At 38.5% G+C, this 14,841-nt stretch overlaps 1 protein-coding gene across 1 annotated transcript in view; it reads right to left on the minus strand.

The window, feature by feature from the left end:
• rftn1a (raftlin, lipid raft linker 1a) overlaps positions 1–12,458 on the minus strand; it is a 37,665-nt gene extending 25,207 nt beyond the window's left edge. Inside the window, exons 1-2 of the mRNA XM_036567005.1 lie at positions 12,329–12,458; positions 5,974–6,124 (exon numbers count right to left, since the gene is read on the minus strand). Of these exons, the coding sequence (XP_036422898.1) occupies positions 5,974–6,115 (142 nt within the window). The 5' untranslated portion in view covers positions 6,116–6,124; positions 12,329–12,458. The remainder of the gene's footprint in view (positions 1–5,973; positions 6,125–12,328) is intronic.
• Between the last annotated feature and the right edge of the window lie 2,383 nt (positions 12,459–14,841).

The following is a 14,841-nucleotide window of genomic DNA, read 5'->3' on the forward strand; positions in this document are numbered from 1 at the left end:
TAGCCATATAAAGTAAGTACACCCCGTAAAATATATCAGTATTTGATCTTTAGGTAAAAAGTATGTATTACATAATAGAACAGAAACAGTCAACATTTGACATTGCAATCATTTATTGAAAGAAAATTAACTAAACTATTATTTTTGTCTTTTGCTTTTTCTAACTTCTACTAGGAGAAATCTTTGCCCATTCCTCAATGCAGAATTTTTTCAACTGTGCAATGGTTGAGGGGTTTCTTGTATGTACAGCCCATTTCAAATCCCACCCGCCACAGTTTTTCAATGGGATTCAGATCTGGGCTTTGACTAGGCCATTCCACAACCCTCCATTTCTTCCTTTTGAGACATTCTTTGGCGTATTTACTTAATTCTGTTGGAAGGTCCACTTCTCCCGCTTCAACATTTTTAAAGATGGTCTCATATTTTGCTCAAGCAGTCTGGTATGAAAGAGAACTGTCAATTCTATGATTGCAAGTTGGCTAGGCCCTGAGGCAGCAAAGTGGCCCCAAACCGTAACATTTCCACCGCCATACTTCTATATAAATATATAGTTGGTATGAGGTGGTATAGTTGGTATGAGCCAAACTTGGCTTCCGGTACAGTGGCCAAACAACTCCATCTTTGAGTCACCTGACCACATCACATTGTTCCTACAGTCCTGGTCCTTGCCTACATATTCATTAGCAAACCAGTCTTGCCCCTTTGCAAATGCTTCCTCCTGACCTCCCATTTAGGTCACATTTGTGCACTCTTTTCCTTCTGGTAGATGCATCAACAGTTGCAAGAGCTACTTGCAGATTCTCTAACGCTGCTGTATTCATTTGCACCTGATTTCAATTTGACAAGTTTGAAGAAGTGATATGTAAAGGTGTAATTACTTTACACCTAAGAAAATTCCAATGATGTTGGTTGATGTAAAGGATGGTGTTAATTCTAAGTGTCATTTGTTAAATGATATCACCTTTATCAACACTGTTTAAATTAAGACTTGATATCTGTAATTCTAAATATGTTGAGAAGTCCAAACTTTGTATGCGGTGTATTTACGTTTTCATATGTCTGTGAAACTGAACTGTAAAAACTAACTGATCAATTAAAAAAAAATGTAATCAGCTCAAACAACTGTGATCAGATGTTTATGTAACAATTGTGAAAGGCCTACATATTACATTACTACACTTTCTCTGACAAAAAAATTCAGGTCAAATAGGACATATTACACTTAAGACATACGAGTTGTTGCATATCGCTATTGTTGGAAGTAAACCTCGTATCTCCAAAATGATGACTTTATAGGAGAAAGAAAAAACATACTTTACTTTTAATTAGGGCTGGGCGATAAAACGATAACGATAATTATCGCAATATAACTTTTCCTCGATAGAGCGATACGACATGTTTGATAAATGTTCGATATAATACACCGTTCTCACACTTCCACGTTCAGCGAAAGCCTTGGTGGCGTTTTCTACTGCAAGGAAAGCGACACTACTCTGCTATCGCCAGGAGAGGGCGCACTTCCGAGTTTTTCTACATGATTACAGAGGGAGGGGGCCACGAGTAAGATAGGTCTTTAGCAACGGCTGAAACACGGAGTTATACATTCCCTGTTTGAGCGGAGCGACAGGCGATCTGTTCTCCTGTGACCGAGTGTGAGTGACGAGGTCAGTGGTGTAACTGTACTGTCCTACAGCGAACTCACCTCTTTCTGTACATCCTAACAGCTTTAGCAGCGTTAAATCACAATCCTCACAACTACAGCGCTGTTACAGCGCTCGGATAGTCATATTTAAGTATGAGTGCATTCCCAAGCAACGAAAGTGAAAGCAAGAAGTGTGTTCATGCAGTTACGGCCCTGATGTAAACAAAAGTAAACTGAGGAAGCTGTGAGGCATTGGAGAGCGGGAGAGCGCTATCTTTCCAGGCTAGCTGTTTTTAGCAGCTGGCTAACTTAAAGCAGCGCTTCGTCACTGCACGACACGGCGAATTAATGATACTGTAGATCAAACACGACACAAAAGCACCGCTTTCAGTTTAAACATACCTAAAAGGAGGACTCTGTTTGTCTGGTGTTGATATTTTGCGGTTCACCCCTTAAACTACTACAATTGAATATCCAGTCGTCGCCAGCTGGTGTCTGAATACTGTGATGTCATTTGTAACGGGATAGCCGAGCGCTCGTCACCAGCTAAAAATAATCTGTTTTCTTTCTTAAATTATGACTATTACAAAATAGCCATGCTTTTCCAGCTGGTAAAAACAGCTCAGCAGACACTCTCTCCCACTATCCCATGACAGATTTGTGAAATGTTCCACTGTTTGGCGAGTGTTTGTCGTGTTCCGACCATAAAGGATAGTTTAAAACAGCAATTAACCACCCAGGAGCAAAAATCAGCCTTCAAACTTGAAAGAAATAATGATTTGACATTTATCGCGATATGTATCGATATCGAACAATATAAATTTTGTTTATCGTGATAACATTTTTGGCCATATCGCCCAGCTCTACTTTTAATGTAAGTCACTGGAACTTTTTTTATTTACATTTTACAGTGTCCCCACTTCTTTGGAAATGGGTCGTTTATATAAATGTTAGCGACACTTAGAACACTTTGTTTACACAGTACTAGTGCGTGTTATACAGATAAATGCTATGTATGTACTAACATCTAAAGGTTACTAGGGCTTCCCAAGAGTTCCTAGAACATACAGCTGTGTAAATCTTATCAGTTTCAGCTCATGAGGGGCTTATTAATTGACCTACCCATGTTTTTTTTCCAGCTACCACTGTAAACTTAGCCTGGCAAAAATCCAAATTCATGAGAAATTGTAGAACACAACTCCCTAAAGTACCTGTACCAGTACCTATTTTTCTGTGGAGATTATACAAACCGTGTGCGCAACTGAACTTGTGTCAGCAATGGGCACGCCTTAAAGTAACTGAATTAACTAATTAGAAGAGGTGTCTGGATGTTTTGGGAGTGTAGAGCACTGTAGTACTGCTACTCTAAGGGATTTGCAGATAACCATTGCCCCATGTACTTGCCACACACACAACACAAACACAAATCATGAGCTGTTGCCTCAAACCACATCAATAAATTCAAGCTACTTGGTTAAGAATCACAGAGAGAGAAAAATAGTGTCAGAAAGTTAGGGATCACAGACACGTGATTTAGCTGTAAAGCTGGGTGAGATCACACGACAAAAACTATATTCGAGCTAACATCCTAACAATGCAGCCTCTCTCAACACACAAATTCTTCAGCATTTAAAAAACACCACATTGTATTTGATAGTCTAATAAAAAAATGAGTTACAAACTCTGATTAGGCTGAATTGGACTTTTTCCAATATTCTATAAAACTTGTCCAACTTGGCAACAGTTGCAATGAAAGAACACATTTGTGGGCAGAGCATGGACAAGTCAACCAGCTCATTAATTGAAACTGCTTAAATTTCTGATAATTCTTCTAATCATGGAGTTACTGCTTGTAAAATGAGAGGGAAATAGAAAGTTAAATGGCAAATAGCTAAGTTGCTAACAGCTTGCTGCAACAATACAAATATGCTGGCCAACAGACGACGTCAGGCCGTCCTTGAGCATCAGTGGCCAACCACCGCCTGTAGTTTGTGCATTGTGTCCTTCGCCATTGGCTCTAGTCGACTCTACATAGTTTTGGCTGATTGAGCATGTTGAATTTGTGTTGGCAGCAGTCCAATTAGCTGAGAAACTATCAGAATTTATTCATAGCAGTAAGGAATCACACAATTCTGGTAATTCTGTGATTTGACTTGAAATGCTTAAATTAGTAGGAGTTTGTACCACTACACAACTCTGAATAAACGATCCAACAAATGACAGGATTAGCATAACCCCTAATATGTTTTGCACATCAGATAGTTTCATTCAGGGGTTCTCAACCATTTCCACACCAAGGCCCTGAAAAAGATCAGATCGGCCACTCTGGTTGTCAGTAGGTTTGCAAAATTTGCGGGTATTTAAAAAATAGGTAGATGTGGATTGTGATTTGGAGCTGCAGTCCATCATGTTTTCACTGAAAATACTCCACTGGCTTTCCCAAAAGAGTAACTGTTTGGTCTCGAGATGTCTCCAGTTTTGAGGGGTTTTGTGATTTATTTGAAATAAACCACACTCCACTCACCAAGGTTTTGGATTAGTGTTGTCACAATCAACAATAATGATAAATCTTACTTGATATCTGCTTCTTTGCCATTGGTTTAGCAATTTCAGTTCAACCACTCGGGTTGCTGATGCTCGACCAAATATATGCTCCAGGATTCATGAGTTGAAATCAAACACATTTCTTAGCCATTATTTTATGGCTTGTCTATTGTTTTTAACAGCAGCTTGTGCCAGTTGTTATGCTGACTGTACAGTGCTGATGTGCCTCTAGAAGAGAAGGAAAGCCAGCTCTATTGATAAATTCCCTGAATTTATTACAGAACGTGTTTTCATCAGCAGTGAACTGAACCAAGGTTCGGTTGGATGCAGACCGAAACCCACATTTTCTGACAGACCAGTTAAGCTGTTTGTTGCAGACCTGAATATGGGTGGAGTGTTTACACATGTCAAAATGGAGCGAAATAAAGAAAAGGTGTGATCAGTCCACACCAAACAAAGCACCCTGAGAAACTTCTCCATATCTTTTGTGGCGTTACAGGCCCACTACGAATTCCTGCTTCCCCCTGAGTACAGGCTCACAGACTAGTAGAGGGTGTTTCACAGCCCACTTGTGGTCTACGGACCATAGGTTGAAAAACCCTGGTTTAGTTAAAGCAGCAATGCCATGGTGGGTCATATAATGCAAGGGGGTACCACCAGCCACTTTGTTATCTTTGTCTTCTGCCCAAGACAAGTGTGTATGGTCTTTGGTGCTTGTGGTTTATTAGACCATTTCCTAATTTCATTTGTCACTGCCAAGTCATTTGCCATGGTGTATTACTGGTTCACTGTCAATCACGGTTTGCAGAGACATCGGAAAAGTACCCTTTATGATCTGATTCTTGTTATTGCTTTTCAAAACACAAAAATACTCAAACACTGATAATGCTTTAAGTTAGTGGTGAACACAATATGAAAATACAAGTAAAAGTTCTTTGGTAAAACTTTATATACGCCATCCTTTAAAAAAAATGAGCTGACTGTTGCGAGTCTTAACAGGTAGTGCATTCTGAACTCTAAATATGTCTTGTCACAAAAGCCACTGCTGTCCATTGTCAAGGCATTGCAAGTTCACGTTTTACAGCAGAAATAGTGAAACGCTCTGTTCTTGAGCAGAACCTGATATATCTGTTTAGTGGATCAGCACACAGTATTCGGGGCAGGTGACGCAACAATGCCACGAGCTGTTTTAGGCAGAATTTCAAATGGCTCCCTTCTCCCTACAAAGTGCAGTATGTAGGTCTTAAAATAATGACAACTGCATCTAAGTAACGCTAAGTATGTCCAACAAAGAACCACTTTGGATTCAGCAACGTGTGCACAATTCCATATTGGACATAAAGTGTAATATTTGGGGGTGTTTGCCAAAATTTCATAATTCACACAGCATGCTATATAGGGAGCAGTGAGCCATTTGAGATTCAGCCTTTGGGATTTTCCGAAGTATGAAGATATTTAACATTGCCCATTAACTGGCCGCTTTGCTGCTATTTTCAGCACTTTTCCTGCTTGTTTTATGTCGAAGAATGTCAAATATTGCACTTTGTTTAACTCTGTAACATGAAATGACCACTGGAGTTCCTGTTTCTACCAAAAAATATATATATATATATTTTGTCATCAAGTTTAATTTTGTTACTTGTCTTTTACTTAATAAAAACACAACTGCAGTTTTATTGATTTTACCTATAATGCAGATATGGATAATGGAGATGTGAAAGTGAGCTGTTTTTCAAAATGAACTCTTATTACTACAAATCAAATGGAAGCAGAAAGCCTGTTTCTACCTTCTTTTCCTAAAAGAAAGTCCAGAAAGTGGTATGTGTAGGCCACTCCAGTGTGCGTCTCCACTTGGGCTTTCCTTAGGGTCGAATAGATCTTTCCTGGAGCCTCATCTGAACCACGTGGCTTAGGCAGCCTACAGCCCATTTCTATACACTTGAAAACACACACACACACACACACAGTGTGTGTGTGTGTGTGTGTGAGAGAGAGAGAGAGAGAGAGAGAGAGAAAGAGAGAGAAATGAATGAATATGTATAATTTGTTCAAGATATTCATTTATTCATTGATACACTGATTTACCTGATTGTCTTGGCAGTACAATTACTAATTGTCATGCTAACTAAGTTTGATTGACATTCAAATTGAAAGTGAACATAAATATGCAGAACAGAAGGGCATGAGCACAGCCAATGAGTTCAGACACTTGCTCTCATGTGCACATGCATAATATGGCAAAGCAGATTTTCTGGAACTTAATCTCACCCCTACACTCCCAACACAAACACATAAGCCTCAGACTTCACCTGCAGATAGCTTCCTCTCTCCTGCTAACACACACACACACACATACACGGTCCCAGTATTAGCTATCAGATAACAGAGACACGGGAAATCATATTTGATCACTGAGCCCAGATCCAATTATGGAGTGGAATTGAGCGTGATGCTGGAGAATTAGCATGTGGCTAATTCTAATGACTGTTACATCTCCAGCGTGAGGCCACAGCAAACATCAGCCTAACACAAAGTGACAGTGGTGCCACCCCTGGACTAACAGAGTCCAGCAAAATGACGGCTTACTGGCTACACTGGTTTGCAAAGGTCTGATGAGGCAGAACAGGTGAATCAGAGGGCAAGTAGACATGACTAAGAAGGGGAAAACGACATGACTACGGGCCTCTGTGTTACTAAATCAGGACAAAATGCAAATGGAGGTCAACTTCAGGAGAAAAGAGGGCCACTGCAGTGTTAAGATTAGCCTACATTAAGATTAACTTAGCTTCCCTCAGTCCTCTGGCAGAAACTCACTGATATGAGCTTCAACTCCTGGCCAAGCGCATAAAGCATTTCGTAGCCAAGAATTTCATAACGACTGATAGTACAAACCTATTTCCAAAAAATTTGGGACAGTAGGAAAACAAAAACAGACAGCAAAGATTTGCAAATACATTTAAACCTGTACATAACTGAAAAGATATTTAATGTTTCAACTAATTTTTAATTTCTTTGTATATATGTGCTTGTTCTAAATTTGATGCCTGCAACATATTCATACTCAATATATTCATATAGGCTGCCCTCACCTATCAAAGCATTTTATCCTTTCTTTCATCCCTCCATCATCCCATTCACTGAAATTCACTGATGACATTCCTGGAATTTTATATCCATCAATCTCGGTATTACAATGCTTGCACCAAAGCACATAACTGCATTTCATACTAACGTTGCTACTATATTTTCATTCATCAATTAACTAGTAGAAGATAATACAATATTTGTTTAATCTTCAAGCTACAGCAATTTTTTTTTAAGAAAGTCATTTGACCCCAAATACATACTGATATACCATCTAACACAGCAAGATCTCCTGCATCCTGTTAAAACCTATACATTTTTGCACTCTTTGAATTTTTGAGCTAGACAATTTTCTTCAACTTCATCTTCTTAACCTGCTTGATCCAGCTAGGGTCCGGTTGCAATAGGGAAAGCAGAGAAACCTAGAAGACCCTGTTCCCCGCAAATTCCTCCAGCTCATCCTGGGGGATCCCGAGCCGCTTCCAGAACAACTTGGAAATATAATCCCTCCAGTGGGTCCTGGGACCTCAGAGTCTCGGCCCAGGTACGTGCCCGGTAAACCTCCAACAGGAGGCAGCCAGGGAGCACCCTAATCAGATGCCCAGACCACCTCAACCTGCTCCTCTCAACGTGGAGGAGTACCGGCTCTACTTTGAGCTTCTCCTGGATGACTGAGCTTTTCACCCCGTTAAGTAGGGTGTAGCTCGCTACCCTGCGAAGAAAGCTCATTTCTGCCACTTATATCTGCATTTTTTTCTGTCATCACCCAAAGCTCATCTCCAAAGGTGAGGGTGAGAATGCTGGTCCATTGTTCTACTGCCGGGATGGAATTTAGGTGGTGGGAGAAACTGTGTAAACTGAATGAACTGTCGATTTAATCTTGGCTACCAGGTACTTTATCTTCTTTCTCAGTGTGCTCCAAAAACATTAAGTATGCCACAATTTATTACTGACACATGAAGAGCCAAATTACACTGTCCAACCAGATACACCACACTGAACTCTTCACAAGACCAGTGAAGAAAAAAATCTGTATTGCACCATGTCCTCCTCTGATTTCTCTGTTTTTTTTCATGTTCCTTCCTAACCATCAGAAACCAATTACAAATACTTCTCAGTACCATAGAGTTACCACAGACCTGTGAAGTTGGAGCAGCATCTTCTCAGCGCTTAAATCTGGTTCCATGGAGAAAATTCTGCTACCAAAATTCTGTGTTCTTCAGTAAAATATAAAATTAATTCATGATGCAATTAGCCTTTTCAGTACTGACTGAATAGGCATCTACATCTAATGGCAAGAAGGAAAGACATTAATGCTATAAGCCAAGCATTCTGGCCTGCTCTGCCCTTTCTGCAAAGCTGTCGGTCACAACATAACTGGCTCTAATTGGCCTGGCAACAGATTGGTTAGCCCAGATCACTGGCTTTTAAATGTTCCAGAGACAACTAGAACCATTCATGCAGAAACTGGACAATCTTGATTTTGGAATGGCGAATACATCCACTTGGCAAAATACCCATTCACGAGAAATTACAAGCCCTGTTATTGACTGAAACTTAAAAAACTGACAGCGCAGCTACACAGGGATTATAGTTACTACAGACAGTGTATCCTGCACATACACTCACACATCCAAATCCTTTACATCCCAAGGCACACCAGACGTGCACATAATCGACTATGCTATGTGAGTAAGTTAGGAACACAGTCACAGGAAAATGAAAAGGAAAAAATAAATGCAGTGCTGAATATAAAATGATAAGGTATGAGATGATAAGGTAATGGTAATGTGTCAAAAGCTTGAGGAGCCACAGAATGGGGCAAAGCATGCTTGGTTTCATTGTTCACTAAGGGTGTAAATCTCTGACTTCAAAACAACTCAATCAATTTCTTTCAAAAATATTAATGTATCAAGAAATCTTGGTTTAATAAAGATATTTTTGGTACAATTCAGAATTATTTTTTCAAAAAAATACAGAAAAAACATGACTAAAGTAACCATTTACAGTGTAGTGAAATACAGACAAAAATAATACACCAATCTAGTGTGGGCAATGTAAATTATTGTGATAAATTAGGTCACATTTCTTTTTTCCAGATATATAATGGGTATCATCAGCACTTCTACTACAATGTATTATAAAAAGATAGGTTCAGACCAGTTAGAGATATTTACATAAATTGTATTTACAAATTTAACAAATTCAACAGACAGCTCATTCCATTTTTTCATAATAATAGTAATTGTATTGACAGTTTAAAGCCTTTTTTCAAACGTGCTATGTTGCTGGTGCATTTTGTCTGTTCCAACATGGACTACGCCACTGAACTAGCGTTCACTCTTGCTTTTTTACTCTTTACCAATAAATAAATAAACAAATAAATAACAACTTAAGCAACAAATGAATGCATATTTTACTGAATGTAATTATGATTGATTATGGTTGATTCTAACATTGAAAAATTGCTTTGTATTTATGTTTTGTATTATTATGACCAACATAATATTTCTAGTGAGATACACTAATAACAGAATTTGCATATTTTTCACATACTAGTATAAAATTCTACAAATATTTCTAGCCACCTTAACCCATTTAAATTAGACAGACCTCAAAGGCATTTATCTTCACACAATGAACATTTCCACAGTGACCCAGAATTGCCTGCCTATTCAGGGTAATTTTGGAGGGATCCCTCTAAGAAGAGACTGAGTGTGTATCTCTGTTAGCTGAAAGGACTGTGAGGCAATGATAGCGCATCTGCCTCACATTTATCATCCTCATAATCGTCTCCATCTCTTCTTCCATCCTTCTTTCCCCTAGCCCTCTCTGAAACCAGCCGCTTTATCACTCAGTCTGCAGTCTGTCACTCAAATCTGCCTCCACTGCACGTGCACATCTATGCCCACCCACACTTCAGAAATACTAACTGCAGGTAGCCATTAGGTAGCACACCATCTGCTTTTATAGCGACCTCTCACCTCCTAACACATATGCACCAGGGTTATTATAGTTAATTAAAACTATTACCACACCAAAAAGCCCTGAAAAAACTGCTCAGTAACTGTAATAAAAATAAAACGAGTTTTTAAAAACACAAAACTGTCAGACAAAACTAAAACAAAAATTTAGTGAGAGCTCAGTCTATTTTTGTATTAAATCCGTTTCATCTTTTTTAAATGCCTAAAATTACACCGTTCATCATAATACTAAAAACCAAATTAAATTTAAACTACATAAAAAGAAACTATTGCTTCAGAAAATAAAAACACAACTAAAATTATTAATGCACCCTTAAGACTAACTGAAAATCAAAAACTCAAAACAAAACCAAAATTAAAAACTTAAGAAAAATTTAAAAACTATAGTAACATGCACACAGTCACTCTTGCACCACTGGTTACTGCACTTTTGTAAAAAAGTACACCTAAATATAATTGATGTATATTTAGTCTAGAGCTGTAATGATGAATTACATTAAAAGAACTGATCGATTAAAAAGTTATCAACGACTAAGCTTAATGATTAGTTTGCAATTTGTATGAAGTATCCGCTGGTCATTCTAAAGTTATATTTGGCAGAGTGAAGATCCTTCACAAGGGGGAGCTCTTAGCATTCAAGCTGCTTTTGTGTGCATCGCTAAAAGAGGAAACACGTATGATGGTAGTAACAAATTTGATGCATATGAAATAACAGTCGTTTAATGCTTCAAACTGCATATATAGAAAGTTTAGGCTGCACAGCTCAGAATACAGCTAACAGGCTCAGTTTCTCCAATACTATTCAGTAATGCATTATGAATGATTTACTGTAAAATTGCAACAAAGTACACTTATGTCTGTTACAAGCTTCAACTGCTTTGAATGTTAATTTTTTACACAGAGCTTATTACATAAATATTATTACATACTATGTAAGAAGCAAACAACACTGCCAGACGCAAACAAAACAATTCCCTTCAACACTTGCATAAATTAGCATTAATACAGTGGTGATACAAAAGCTATTTATAAAGTGAAAATTGTATCAGTAAACGCTGCCATATAAATCACATGCATAGCCGTGACAAGTTAATGAAATGACTCAAAGGAGTATTAAAATGCATTAAAGTAAATTTGCTGACCCTTGCATAACGCATATTTTAATCTGTCCTACTGGTCTCAATTTTTGCCACGCGATTAATTTATCTGTGCAATATTTTCAAGGGCTTCCTTCTTTTGCAGCAAAAGCTTCCTTCCAATCTTTTCTTATCTTTTTGACTGCACAGTAAAGTACTTTTTTTTTTACCCACACTGTTCATTAAAGCCAATTTTTATATCAATAATATCATAAAAGTTCTCAATAATCAAAATGTTATCACATATTTACTTATTTTATCAATTTACCTACTCATAGCCTACTTTAGTCACAGTAGTGTCAAAATCTTTTTTTGAACGTCATTTGCCATTTAAATTGTGTGAATACAGAAACAGAAATAGTCCAAATTTACTTATTAAATCTGGTAAATCTCTCTCAAAAGTTTTTTCATTTTGTAGACGCAAGATTTTGTTACCACTGCAATGATACTGTCACCATAATATCAAAATTTTCATGTTTTCCTGTTTATCTAGTTCCCATAAAGATAGTCAACCAGGCTACAAAACACCAATCCAAGTAGAAAAAGAAATCCTACCACTTTAGACTTAAAATTTGAGAAACTCCAAAAACAAAGCAACACTGCATGAGGTCCTAAAACACAAACACCCAAGGATCCAAACAGGTGAGAATATAAGGAGAGAAGGAACACCTGCAGGAGAGAAGCAGCGAGGAACAGAAACCACAAAATAAGCAAGGTTGTGTTACATCTGCGCTAGCTTACATCTATAAACTTAACAGCGTCAAGTACATGCAAATGAGTTATAATCAACAGACAGAAGGAGATAAATCAAAGAACTGTAGATCCATATGAAGTTTGGGCTGTGCTTTACAACATGAACACAAAAACTGAAATCAGAGCTTACAACATTGAATGTAAAGAGCAAAACATACCTGCAAACATAAAAATCAAAAACATACCTTTGGTGCTCTGCAGTAGAGGCTTAGTTGTTGTTTAGATGTGAGCCAAAAGCAAGCCTTCGTTTCTCGCTGCCAATGCTTCGCCTTTTCTACTTCACTCTTCTGCTCTGTTAGCGCAGAGTGGAGGCAGGAGAAGTCCGACTCCGTTCTGCGTGTCGTCTTTTCTGCCCAGCAATAAAGTGGGAGTGTGTAAGCAAGCCCCCTCCTCTATCTGCATAACAGCAAAGGCAGCCTACTCCAGCGCTGCCAACTTGCACTCTGCTACGCTCTTCATTTTCTCATTTGACACCCAAAGCAGCACAGGGAGACAGACAGTTCAGATGAAATGCGTAATCAAGCAGCAACACTGAATTCTGTTATGAAATTAGCAAAAAGTGACATTTACAACATAGATGACTGATACATGGTCATAGTTATGAGAGACATAACCGTGTATCACCAAGCTTAAACACACATTTATTGAAATACCAAGAACGCTTAAGCAAGGTTAAGCCTTGAAGTGGTAACTAAGCAAAATATCTTTTCTATTTACAGTTTTGCTTTACATGAATGTAGTAATATGCCAAGAGTATGTACAAAATTCAGGCTTTAAAATAGCTGCTACTACTGTCTTAGCAACATACTAAGAGTCTCTCATACATAAACCACGGAAGTATGTGTACTTGAGAAGGCATGCCTAGATGGTAATTAGCTTCCAGTACTGAAGTAAACTGAAGAAGCAAACTTCAGACTTCAAGCTTGTCTTGGCCCATGGACTACATCTGGGGTAAGAGCAAGTTGTGCAGATTTTATTTTTAAGCGCAAGTTAGGTGTCCGGTGGGATATGGTCTCTGTTGAATTTCTATGTTGTTTACAGAGAGTAGAGGGTGACTGAGGTTACTACGTTTTGTTGATATCTGAGGGAGGTCACATACGCAAATGTTAGTCATGTGAGCACTTGTCTGTGGGGGGGTCGATATTAAATTCATATTTCATGTGCAGCAGGCGAGACCGATGCATAATTCAGCAGTCTGTGAGAGGCCAGACAACGGAAAGGATACGAGACCCCCTCCTCAACACGCAGAACCTGAGACTTTATGAGACTTCACACACAATAAATACATACTATGCAGAGGTTAAAGTTAACAAGACGTTTCATTTAATGTGAACACACAAACACCAACAAAATTTAGTCATACACAGAAGAGCCATAAACTGCTACTACGCTACACTCTTAAAGAAGATGGTTCTTCAAGTGTTCTTTATCAAATAAAATCTAAACTGAACTACTCTAAGAACGCTTTGCATGACTGAAGGGTTCTTTAGATGAATAGACAATGTGCTGTAGATGGTTCTGTATGGTTTGGCCCAATCCCATGTCACCCCATGCCCCTACCACTTAGCCCTAGCCCACAGTTTTGCGTATTTATTCCCAGGGGAAGGGGGGCTGATTTTTGTTGAGATGGCAGGGTACTGCGAAGCACTGGGGCTACATGGCCTTATAAACGGAGGTTTTTCAGAGGCACACCCCAAATAGAGTGTTACAAGAAAAAAAAAAACAACAAAAAAAAACAAAACGCAAGATGGCTGTGCAAGCGACCCAAGAAACCCAGTATTTTCTCCTTCAAAAATCATTACGATAACCATTGTATTATCTTAGTTTAATGAGGTTTCCATGTATTTCAGTCCTTTTCTTCATAACAAGCATTTAAAATCGCTAACGTAACTGCTGCTCCTCCACTTAAGGTTGAACAGAAAAATTCAAACAAGAAACTGGTGAATAGCTGACTTCAGCTTCATATCACTGAAGAATTAGGAGCGGCAATAATAAATAATAGTCTCATCCCTCCTCTTTGAAGGCTTATGATGCCCTATATTTAACTAAAGCCCAGCAGTGAGGTTGCTAAACTTTATCCTCCTCTGCCATCACTGCAGACTGGCAGAGTCACCTACGGAGCACCGCTAGTAGCCTGTTAGTGAAGCAGTGTACTTGTAATTCAGTTCCAAGGGGCAACAAGTATGGGTAAAAATAGGAAATGGGATTGGGCCTTTGATGGCAAGCAAGATAAGCAGTGGAAAAAAAAATGTGGAACTATTGTGAATGACAGTAGACAAGCGTTTTGTATTAACTGTTCATGTCAGGTATCAAGAGAGGGCATGACGCTATAGAACTTCTCTGAGAAAGGTTTGAAAAAAAGACATCCTGCTTGATGCACAGAATACAGCAGCAGAAAGGACTGCCATCTGTACTAGCACTTCTGGGGCCATGGGTTTTGAATTGATGTTCTCTGTTGGAGAGGAACGCTGGATTTTATGGCACGCTCTGTAGTTTACATACTGTTAAAATGGTAGCACATTTATCTTACGTAAACTTTTTATTTGTTGTCAGCTTAGCAGACAAGTGTACACAAGTTTTTTTTTTTTATCTTATAGGTAAAACACAACTTTATTTCGGTTTTCTACCACATGTCCTAAATTTTAGTATCAGCCAGGAATCTCCATTTAAGTGCAAAGCAGAGGCAAACCATGGAAAA

The sequence above is a fragment of the Colossoma macropomum genome, unplaced genomic scaffold (genome assembly GCF_904425465.1).
Source record: "Colossoma macropomum unplaced genomic scaffold, Colossoma_macropomum, whole genome shotgun sequence".
In the NCBI taxonomy this organism is placed as follows: Eukaryota; Metazoa; Chordata; class Actinopteri; order Characiformes; family Serrasalmidae; genus Colossoma; species Colossoma macropomum.